Source organism: Astatotilapia calliptera, chromosome 10 (assembly GCF_964374335.1).
Source record: "Astatotilapia calliptera chromosome 10, fAstCal68.1, whole genome shotgun sequence".
NCBI lineage: Eukaryota > Metazoa > Chordata > Actinopteri > Cichliformes > Cichlidae > Astatotilapia > Astatotilapia calliptera.
In genome coordinates this window covers 2,652,995-2,664,998 of record NC_137431.1, presented here as the reverse complement: position 1 = coordinate 2,664,998, position 12,004 = coordinate 2,652,995, and the positions used below count along the sequence as shown (strand labels likewise).

At 42.6% G+C, this 12,004-nt stretch overlaps 1 protein-coding gene across 1 annotated transcript in view; it reads right to left on the bottom strand.

Annotated features, from left to right (window-relative positions):
• uvrag (UV radiation resistance associated gene) overlaps positions 1-12,004 on the bottom strand; it is a 92,112-nt gene that overhangs the window by 7,594 nt on the left and 72,514 nt on the right. Inside the window, exon 14 of the mRNA XM_026183038.2 lies at positions 4,782-4,873. Coding sequence (XP_026038823.1) covers positions 4,782-4,873 — 92 coding nt within the window. The remainder of the gene's footprint in view (positions 1-4,781; positions 4,874-12,004) is intronic.

Sequence of the window (12,004 nt, the reverse complement as noted above, 5' to 3'; positions counted from 1 at the left end):
TCCCATCCTTCAGCGAGATTAGAGGAGAAAAAAACTATACTGCTCATTTTTCACCAGGGCTGCATTGTATATACTCTGACATGTTATGATGTGTTTCTGAGAGAGAACTGTTTGGAAATCTATTAAGATATGATCAGCAGTTTCCCAGATGAGCATCACGAAGCCCACTGTATAAAAATGACATACGCTCTTTTCGATTCTTACACGCATTCTTTCTGCTTTTCCATTCGGTCTGTATAAAATATCCAAGATGAACCCACTATGCACCCGTGGTGTGGGTATGAATTATTTCTATATGTAGGAGGCAAATGTTTCCAAATCTGTTCTGGAAACAGTTCCCTCTGTCATAGCCTTCACCACATCATTCTTGTTTGGATGTGTGGAAGGAAGGAAAAGGTGGCAAAGAGGAGGATAGGCAGCTGATTAGCCTGCCTCTCACGGGCTATATAGCAAAATTACCTGCAGCTGTCACGTAGCCTCTTAAAAACATCCATATTTCATAAGCCGAGTCCCAGCTCCAGGCATTCCTTCTGAATTCAGCCTTTTTAAACCCGGCAGGAAGAAGAACCGGAACTGACACGGACAGAAAGCAACAGTGCGTCCAACAAAGCTGTACTTTTATGACAAAATGTGTGGGTCAACTTATTAAGTAACACAAATGAACAAATAAAATGTTGAAAACATACATGTACGCACATTACGATCAAGGAGCAATAAAGGTGGATAGTTTCTTTTTTCAAGCAGCAGTCAGAAGTTGACAGATTTGTTCATTCACACCACTTTACAGAGGATTCTTTCATCAGAGCCCTGTGTCAGGCCGGACTTTCATCTGGGCGAATCCAAAAAAGACGGAATGTTCCATTTATAGAAGTTATACAAGTAACATTACATCAGTGAAATACTGGAACGTTTGTCTTATGACTACACTTTGTTACTAAGCTGCTTTTTGCTGTTTTAAGATTTTCATTTTTCCTGTGACTTACTGCAGGTTTGGGTAACAGTAGGTTACAGAAGCAACCATTTATTTAGCCAGGGGCGCTCAATTTAGGTGGAACACCTAATGGAACGATTAAAGAAGGAATCTAGTTTTAGGAACGATTTTTTTGGGAGGCCTACAATTTGTTTTTATTCATTCCACAATTAGAAGAGGAGGCTGTGGTGCTCACAGGGACTGGTTTCTATTTGTGAAAGTCAGAGCAGAGGCAGAAAATCCAAAGAAAGAAACTAAAAAGTAGAAACTAATAAACTAAAAAGATGGAAATCTAAGGAGCTTAAAGTGGACTTCTTCAGGTTTCAGACGTTTCAGCTCCCATCTGAGAAGCTTCTTCAGTTCTAAGAGCTCGGTGGAGAGTCCGAGGTATTTAAGCCCTGATGGGAGTTGCTCCTTAAGAGGGTCCCTGACCCACTATTGATCATGTTCCTCATCATATAAGGCAGTGTGTGAAAACGGGTGTGGTCATTATCAGCAGAGGTTTCAGGGGACACCACTGTGAGACAGTTTCTGACCATTAAACTGACCTCACAGCCCGCTGTTCACCAGCGGTGCTAGCTTCAACTATGCAAACACAAACACTACGTTAGACGAACAGAATCGACTTCTTTTATTTGGTTTCTCTGTCCAAAATGTGAACATTGGCATCCTCGAAAGACTGACCCAATGTGGATCTGTCCATTCTGCTCACCCTAGCTGGTGTCTGACCTTCTTTACTGTGCATCTCTGCTGATTGGATGAAAGCCCAGTTGGGACAACCACATGTTTAAAGAGCTTTCTTTACATGCGTTCCTTTTCTTTCCCTTCTGCCTCAGAGGGGACGTTTTCTGCCCGGTGATGCAGAGTCCTGATTACTCCAAGTTTGTGTTCCGGAGGGTGGTGGGAGTCAAAGAGTCGATACTGGTCTGCGTGTGTGGGCTTCCGATAAACTTCAGCATTGAGGTTTCCATTCTCCTCAGTGTACACAGCACAGTGCAGAAATGGCAAACTATTATTCTTTGTATGGTGAATTTTATGTTTCTATTTACTGAGTTGATGTGAACAGTGACGGATTCTATTTCTTGGGTTTTGATTTGTCATCAACGTATTTGTACCAGTGGTTAGGTACTGTCCCTTCAAAAGAGCAAAGAGCCTCACTTTCCACTTCCACAAGGTTTGCCACAGTGGGTGACACTGGGGAGCCCGTGGCACATCCATGTTTTTGTCTGTAGAAACCTTTATTGTATTTCCACTGCATGTCTTTATCCTGTCTTCCTTCTCTCATCCCAACCAATCACAGCAGATGGCCCCGCCCCTCCCTGAGCCTGGTTCTACTGGAGGTTTCTTCCTGTTAAAAGGGAGTTTTTCCTTCCCACTGTCGCCAAAGTGCTTGCTCATAGGGGGTCATATGATTGTTGGGTTTTTCTCTGTATGTATTATTGTAGGGTCTACCTTACAATATAAAGCTCCTTGAGGCGACTGTTGTTGTGATTTGGCGTTATGTAAATAAAATTGAATTGAAAAATTGAAACTGAATATTTAAAATATTTGTTTGTAAGGCAGAGGTCTGACAGTGATGGGGGTAAAGCTAATTCTGTTTTCTAAGGCGCTGTCTTGCTGTAGTCATTTTCTGACCGTCTCCACTGTCTCAGTTTTGGGACTGCAAGTGAAGAGTGAGACCACAACAAAGGGCTCTATGGTTTCATCTGGATCAGTGTAAATGTCTGAGTTTCTGATTTGGTCTTTGAACTGAAGAAGCTTCTCGGATGAAACAGCATCAAACTCGTCTCTGAAACTCGTAGAAAACCATGACCTGTAAGGCTGGGAACCCACACCAACATAAATCCAGTGGAGTTGAGTCCCAGAACATAAACATGGACAGCATACCATTGTAGGTTTCATTTAAATATGTACATATTTATGTCTAATATTGGTTACAATTTCCTGTTGTACTCTGCTGTATTGAGTAGCTAAATGGCAAAATATCAAAACGTAACTAAAATAGTTTTGCTCAATATGTACGAGAGGTTTAAAGACGACTTAGTGTTGTGGCACGCCATCAATTATTAGTCTTCAGAGGTGCCTGTAGGCAGACAGAGTGCGCTTCCAGTCTTTGTGCTAAAATAAACTAATCAGCTGCTGGCTGCTTCATATTTACTCTACAGAAACGAAAGTGAACATCAATCTAGTTCGTACGTATTTTCTCCAAATGCCGAACCGTCTAATCGCTGTGGCAACATAGCTGAAGCTCTATATCTTCTGACAGTGCTAATGACAGATAAATCTGTAACATGTGTTTGTGGCTCAGTGCTGCTCAAAATGATGGGAACGGCAGTTTCTTTCACTCAGCTGATGGCTTCTGAGTCAGTACAGAGCAACTCCTCTCTGTCACTGTGGTCTCGTTGTCACACAAGAGCGTGGCTGTGGAAAACCGCTGCAGAAGACTTCCACTTTCTTTAAAACCTCCCATGCGCTCGCGCACACACAGCTCCAGGGTTAGCAGACCCACGCTTTCATCTCATCTGTCTTTGGGCTCTTCCACTTCCCGTGAAGATTTTTTGGGAGTGGGACAGAGTTGAGAGCTCGAGCTTTTCATGGCGTCTTTCCTTTCAAAACAAAAGATTATTCAATTAATGTGTGTAATACACATTTTCCCCTTTGCTGACCCTGGGAGAGGAGATCAAAGACAGCTTTTTCTTTTATAGGGAAGTGGAGCTGAAGTCTGATGGAGACCAACTCTCAGGTTTTAGTAAAGGGTTACTCACAGGCCATAAGACTGGAGCAGAGATCTAAGCATTCCAGTGGACAAAGTAGCTGCTGTAAAACTCATTACCCACTCCTTTTTTTAGATGTAGGGGAATGATGATGTGCAGGGACGTTACATCATCATAACTTAAAACAAAGTATTCTTTTAGCAGCACTTTCAAAGTCTTTTGTAAATAACAGTCTATGTGACAAACGCAACGAATGGCTGCATCAGATCTTTATTTTCATTTCCTACTAATGACCCGACTACTGCGCTGTATATTCTGTATTAATCTGTTGTTTAAGGCAGCGGCCCCCAACCATTTTTGTGCCACGGACCGGCCTGTAAGGTGTCGCGGATAAATACAACAAAATAAAACCGGTACCAAAAAAAAAAAAAAAAAGACGATTTATTCATAACATGCGGGAAAAGAGCCAGGGAAATTAAGTTAACGATAAAAACCCTGAAAACCATAAATGTCACACCCGAGCGTCAACTCTTGCGGCCCAGTGCCAAACGACTCGTGGAGCGATACCGGTCCATGGCCCGGGGGTTGAGGACGCTGGTTTAAGATACAAAACATGAATGGCACTATTGCTGAGTAGCTGACTAATTCAAAAGTAGTCTGTTTGTTTTGGCAGCAGTGCTATTAGCCTACTTTGGCCCATTTCATGGTTAAAATCACTAACAGGGACAAAAGTGTTTGTAAGTGAGTGTTGAAAAGTGTCAGACTGAAGACTTTGTCCTTTTTCTAATAGTTCAGCTTTTGAAAAACGTGCTGGTCATTACTTATGTAAATTGGCAGCTTGTGTGTTTAGAAATGTGTGCGTTGTTAGCAGATCTCCAGCAAAAATGTCGACTCCAAAGTTGCCGTTTTTCAGACTGTCCATGTCCATTTGCCCTGCTTAGTAAACTTTACAAACTATTAACTTGGAGCATGGCCTATACTTTGAATCTAGCTAATCACAGATTGCATGTGAAGCTGCATGTGTCTCTTGCAAACACAGAGCAGATTTCTGAATCATCTTTAGAACCCACTGTAGAAAGTGTCTGCGTCATTCTTACCATCGCACCATCAGCCCATGTTCCAGGAAGTTCTTCAGGTTGGGTAGTGTCTGCTGCAGGTCTGGGGTGGTCAGTCCATGTTGATATCTCAGCTGCAAGACAAGGGAGCCACATGCTGTGTCATTAACTCCTGACAACCTACCACGTTGTACTGAGCCACACGTAACCTTACACGTAGCGTATGGTGGGCCGGCACAGTCGCATTTAACTCTGACACATGTGCACAGTCTCCATGTTTATAGGAGATAGAAATATTACCTACAGAAGAAGTCTGCATTCTTTCACCATGACACAGTACTATTCTCCCCTTCAGACTATTATTCATCTGGACACAGAGTGGGCAGTCTTCCCTGATAACAGGCATGTGCGCTAATATGTAAAGTGTGTGGAAAGACAGGAGATGAGATGCGGGTGGCAAGAAACAGCAAACACGTTACTGAAACATCTGGATGAAATGGGGCAAAGACAGGACATTAGAAAGCCCATTACATTCTCCCATGATCTCTCTCTCTCTGACTTCTATATTTGGCCTTGAACAGTCCCCTCCTTTTAGCCACAGCACTTTATTTCATGATGATACAATCAAATCTTACAAAAAAAAAAAAAAAAAGAAAGAAAAAGTTTCAAGGCCACTTTGAACCTCCAGCACTCGTGTCTCCTCCAACAGTTGAGTGATGTCACAGCAAGCCATCAGTTGTCCCGGGGAGTTTATTTAACCTATATCACTGAACAGCAGAGGAGCATCATGCCACACGTCTAGCTTATATCTCAGAGGCCCCTCTATCACATACACACTGCCTACATCGGCTTACATCTGTTTTGTTTCCACTTGGGTGCCACAGCAACCACTCAAATTTCTTTTTTAAACACTTCTGTGGTGAAGAGATGAAGCGCACATGACTATGGCAGTCCACTCACTCAGGATGCACTCAGATGCAGCTCGTTGATATACGAGCACTTAATGGATAAGCGGCCTAACTGAAAAAGGAATTAAGGAGAAATAAATGTTGAGGCCTCTGAGGTCAAAGATTAGATTTACCTGAAGAAGAGAGATGTTTTCAAGGTCGTCAGCAGGCCTTCAGACACATCCATACAAGCTTTTTTTTTTTCTTGTGGTAAATTTTGTTGTAGTGGCACAGTAGCCACACCTAACATTTAGGTTTCACAATCCGGTGCTTTTGTGGGGCTCTCTTAAATGAAGTGTGCGAAGTGATTGTGGTTACAAAGCACAATTAAATAGTGTATTTTCTGCACTAAAAATCCTTTAATTTTCTCAAAAATCATCAGTGCGCCTCATGTATGAATTCTGGTCGTGCTCACTGACCTCAAACCGATTTTCTGTGCTACATGGTGCTCAAAACTCTGTCAAAAATGTTTTAGCACGACTTTGCTAAGCTACGAAGCCGCACCGCTTGATGGATTGTTGGAGCATTACAGCTACCGTAGTCAGGAGCCTCGCAGAGGAATCTGGGTCCTAAACTCCGTCCGTTTCAGGTCCCAAGTCAAGCGAACACTGCAGCATCACTGAGAGTTACAAACTGTCTAAATTCTTTCATCTTTAATAAAATCATCAGCGTTGCTGCTTTACCAGGTGTAACAATTAAGTTTAACATCCAGGCATCCATGAAAACAGAATGTATTACATCTAACAGAGTTAGAAGTTAGCAGGAAGTTAGCTCGCTAGCTTCCACCTAAGCATGATATAGCATGTTCTGACTGAGAGGTTTCTGAAAGAATTCAAACGTACAGCTCTGCTATCACTTCCAACATAAATGAAGACAGAAAAATAAACAGCAGTGACGTTTGTAGGGTTACTGAAGTTGGGCTAGCTGGTATACAATGATGTGCAACGTGATTGCTAGCTACACAGCTATGTTAGCATAACATAAACACAGTGAAGCTGGAGGATGAACGCTAACTTTTTTCCACTCGATAAAAGTTAACGTGAAGGTTCCTGGTGGTTAGGGACAAATGCAATCGCATGGCAGGATGCTGTAAACGGACCAAACTTCAGTCAGGAGAACAACTGAGATAATCCATCCACAATGCGAGGTTAGTCATTAATATACTGCAACAACATGGGAATAGAGCAGCTGCCAGAGAACGCAGCATTAATGAATCAATGGTACAGAAGTGGAGGAAGCAAGAAGAATGAGTTGAGGAAAGTTTGACTTATCTGACTGTTTTTGTTTCACTTAATGCGCCTTATGGTCCGAAGAATACGGTATACAATAAAAATTCCCCAAATTATATTTATATGCATTATTTACCCAAAGACATAAGTTTCACTGTGTAACCAACAGGAGAGCAGTGAGGCTTTGTAGAGGACTGCTGCACACTCGTCTCTCAGCTCACAACACAGAGACCAGTGGTAACTGTAAGGATATCCATCTGAAGCCAGATTAGGACCCGTAACAGCGTTGATGGAGCTGATCTGTTCAATTCTGCATTTTTCTGTGTCAGGATGATGTGGTACTGTCACCCCACCTGGCAGGTGGACGGTGTGAACACAAGTTGCGGTTTGATAAGGTTTAAAGCAAAAATATGTTTGGCAGTAGAAGCTCTTCAAATATGAGACACCCAGACAAAGACCAAGCGTGGCTCTTGTAAAGCTTGCTTAATAGCAAGTAGAGGCATAAAGGCACTGAAACAAAAAGGTCCACTCAACATAAATCCCCTTCAATGTCAACAGCTGCCAGAATAATGTGCACACTGTATGGCATGAAGGGTACAGTATGTGTATGATGGACTGAAGTGTTTTGCATCAATCTTGCAGTGTGTTTTTGCATGTGTGTGTTCTGGTCTCAAATGGTCCGTGTCTGTTAGGGGAGCACCAGAATCAACAGCTCTGACAGTATCAGAGGGAGGTTTTATCAAACACAGCTCATAGTGGGGGAGTCGGAGACAAGGGTGACACCTCAAAACCCAGCTGATGATGGAACGGTCCAAAACCTACGAGAACAACACAGAGATCCCATTCATGGATCAAGGTAAACATCGGGGTTCTGACCAAGAGATGGTGGAACTGGGTTTGAATCGGTAGGCCAAGATCAATAACACCAACAGATTTAGACCCAAAGAAGAAAAAGCACAGCAATGTCAGCAAAGTGGGGCTGGCTGCTAAATGCTACAAAAATTCAAAACCCTTTCCTACCTCACATCAGTCCCAGAGCTTTAAAAAGGAGAAAGCAGGAATCATGAATCAGATATAAGTATAAGGTTAAAGCCTTTGTAGAACATAATGTATGTTTTCCCTCTCAGTTAGGCAGCGTAACAAAACGCTATCTTTAAAATCCCAATACTTGGCCTGTGTGCTTGAGTGTGTGAAAAACACTGATGTCAAATTACATGGCTGTAAGTTCGAGTGCGTGTGGAGGAGGAAAAGCATGAGCCTGCATTTGGATTTGTTCCTTTTATTGTTTTCCTTATGATTAGAAAGTATGCGACGTGCAGCAAGCGGATATGAGCGAATACGAGAGACTGATGGGTGACGTCACAGTCTCGCTCCCAGTGATCTTCAGCACTGTGGAGGCTGCCGTGAGCAATTCAACTTCTGATGTGTTTGGTCTTGTTTTGTGCGACATACAGTCGACCCCCCGTCTACACCTGCCTCTGTATGACATCATTGAGAATAGGGCTGGGCCATATTATACCGTTCACGGTAATACCGGTATAATGTTAGGCAACGATAGGAAAATGAAATATCGCGATAGAATGGGAGTAAAACGCGCATGCGCAGTGCCTTTGTTTTCATACGCACATGGCCGATTGTTGAGTGAAACAGATGAACCAGAATTGGTTTGTAAAAATGGTGCAACTTCAGTGATGTGGAACTGGTTTGATGTTTGTCCGTCAGATACACGACAAAGCACATTTTTTTGCAGAACATGCAAGCGGCCGTTGTTATTGTCATATTTGTCGGACTAAGATGCTCTTAAATCTGGGAGTAATCTGGGTCCTAAACTCCGTATCCTTCAGGTCAAACAACACTGCAGCATCACTTAGAGTTAAAAACTGTCTAAATTCTTTCATCTTTAATAAAACGATCAGCATTGCTGCTTTACCAGGTGTAACTATAAAGTTTAACTTCCAGGCATCCATGAAAACAAAAGTTATTACATTTAACGGAGTTAGAAGTTAGCAGGAAGCTAGCGGAAGTTAGCTCGCTAGTTTCGCTAGTTACCTAAGCATGATATAGCATGTTCTGACGGAGAGATTTCTGGAAAAAAATCAAACGTGCAGCTCTGCTATCACTTCCAACATAAATGAAGACAGAAAACTAAACAGCAGTGACGTTTGTAGGGTTACTGAAGTTGGGCTAGCTGGTATATAATGATGTGCTACGTGATCGCTAGCGACACAGCTATGTTAGCATAACATAAACAGTGAAGCTGGAGGACGAACACTAACACTTTTCCACTTATAAAAGTTAACGTGAAGGTTCTTCATGGTTAGAGACAAATGCAATCGCATGGCAGGATACTGTAAACGGACCAAACTTCAGTCAGGAGAACAACTGAGATAATCCATCCACAATACGAGGTTAGTCAGTAATATACTGCAACAACATGGGAATAGAGCAGCTGCCAGAGAATTCAACATTAATGAATCAATGGTACAGAAGTGGAGGAAGCAAGAAGAATGAGTTTAATAAAGTTTGATTTATCTGACTGCTTTGTTTCGCTTAATGTGCCTTATAATCCCGTGCACCTTATGGTCCGAAAAATGCGTACTGCACACTGCAGTTTAATGTTGCAAAGCACCTCTTTTTAACTTCAGTGGATATTATACATGGTTATGCTCAGGATATGTCAGCCCATTTCTACTGGAAATGCCTTTTGGTTAAACTTTCAGAAAGGAATTTGCATTTGCACTGTTACATTTTTATAAAAGCTTTAATGTACAAAAAAACCAGCTTCTTGTTTAAGTGAAAATGAATGGAAGGTTGTCTTTTTGCGCTAGTAATGTTGTGGAGTTGTATTTTGTCTCGCATCAATTATATCGTCGGTTATATCGTTATCGCAAATTTTCAAATATATATCGTGATAAATATTTTTGGCCATATCGCCCTGCTCTAATTGAGAAAGAATATTCCTAATATAGTCACATCAGAAACATAAAGACACCTGTGGGCACAGAAACCGTCACTCTACCTGGTGTTCAAATCTTCTTTCTGCAAGGGGCAGCCAAGCAGAAGAAAGTAGGCTTAATAGGAAAGTAGGAGCGAACAGCTTGTTTCAGAGGATGAGGGACTGCACCAAGACGTAGTACGATGTAAGAAAGGTTATTACTGAACTGCAAATCATGCAAAACAGCTCTAGTACCATCTGTAAACAAATACATTGTGCTGGAAATGAGCACAGTTGGTATAAATATGTCCGTCCTGAGGAAGCCCATATGTGGTTGCCTTGTATTCTGATGAGGAACATGGCTGATCCTTTATAATGTATGCCTCCTACAAGCCAACGCTGAAGAATTCCAAACTCTACCTGCATGGATATTCACTCAAGCCAAATCTCTGCCAGTGTGCACCAACAACACTTGAGCTAAGTGTGTGCTTGGCAGCAGTGCAGAGCCACCAGTGCTGGGTGACTGCAGCTTCACACAGTCTCTGTAATGAGGTGTTAAACACATTCAGACAGTTTGTAAGGCTGAACGCATACAGCCCTACAGCTGACCCAGTGCTCAGCCAGCCAGACTATCAATATTCATAAACCAGTCTGGCCCTTCCTGGTAGAAGCTGCATTAAGTTTCTCCTCAGGGTTCACAGGGTATGTGTATATATATATATATATGAGTGCTGCTTGTGGCCTTTGTGTAGGGAAGACATTTTTCCTGTAAGCTGGCTTCCAAATATGCAAGCATCAACCCTCTTATTTCTTCTTCTGACCCGCCTTCTGATCTCTAGACACAAACAGAAAATCAAAAATGGAACGTAGAGAGCTGAAAATACTGCAAAAGAAGATGAAAATTGTGAGAACCCAGCAACAGCGGGCCACAGGCCTGGGATCAGCAAAGCCATGAAGCTATGGCAAAGAGGTGCTGAAGCTAGGTTAAGAAGAGAGGTGGTGATCAGTGAGCAGTGGTGTGGCTTCATACTGAGAAAGAACACTACAGATGTGATGTTTGTTTTGATTGATGGAGACGTATAGAGAAGTTAAGTAGGAGTTGCATTGTGTCTGTGGAGCTAAAGAAAGCATATGATAGAGTAAGACAGGAGCTGTGGTACTGAATGAGCAAGTCAGGAGTGGCAGAAAAGCATATAAGGCTGGTGCTGCACATGCATGAGGACGGTGAGGTAACATATGGGTTTAGAGGTAGAGGTGGGACTACATCAGGGGTCTGCGCTGATGTTTGCAATGGTAACTGACAGGCTGACAGACGAGGTCAGGCAAGAGTCTTTGTGGAGTATGATGTTTATGTGATCTGCAGTGAGAGCAGGGAGCAGGTGGAAGAGGGCCTGGAGAGGTGGAGGGATGTACTGGAGAGAAAAGAAACCAAAGTCAGTAGATGTGAGACAGACTACATATGTGTGAAGGTTTATGAGCTGAAATACCTTAGTTCAACCATCCAAAGCAACGGGCAGTGCACAAGAGAGGTGAGGAAGAGAGTGCAGGCAAGGTGGAGTGGGTGAAGATTAGCGTCAGGGGTGAAATGTGAGAGAAAGATAGCAGCAAGAGTGAATGAAAAGACTGGTAGAGATCTGCTATGGTGTATGGTTTGAAGACAGCTGCGCTAACAAAAAGAAGGAGGCCGAGCTGAAGATTAAGAGCGAGCAGAATGGACAGTATTAGAAATGAGTACAGAGATGACAAAGTTAGAGAAGCAAGGCTGAGAGAGTTTGCAGACCTCAGAGGAGGTTTACAGATGTAAAGTAAGAGGACATGAAGAAAGTTGGTGTGTCAGAACAGGATGCTGGAGATATGATGAGATTGACGCAGATTCACTGTGGTGACCCCTAAAGGGAGCAGCTGAAACAGCAGTAGTGAGAAAGACCTGATGCAGCTTAATGGCTTAAAGCTGGGTGTTATTTCCAACTCTGTGCTCCATGAAAGCTTCGACTGCAGGATGGAAACAAACATCTAAACAGGAAGGTTTAGATTCTGGTCTAAAAATTCAAACTGTTTTTGGGAGTGTGTCACTGACACCAAATAAAAAAGGGCTTGTTTTCTGCTGCACACAGCAGGATTGAACTTTTGCGCAAACCAACAGCATGCAGAAAC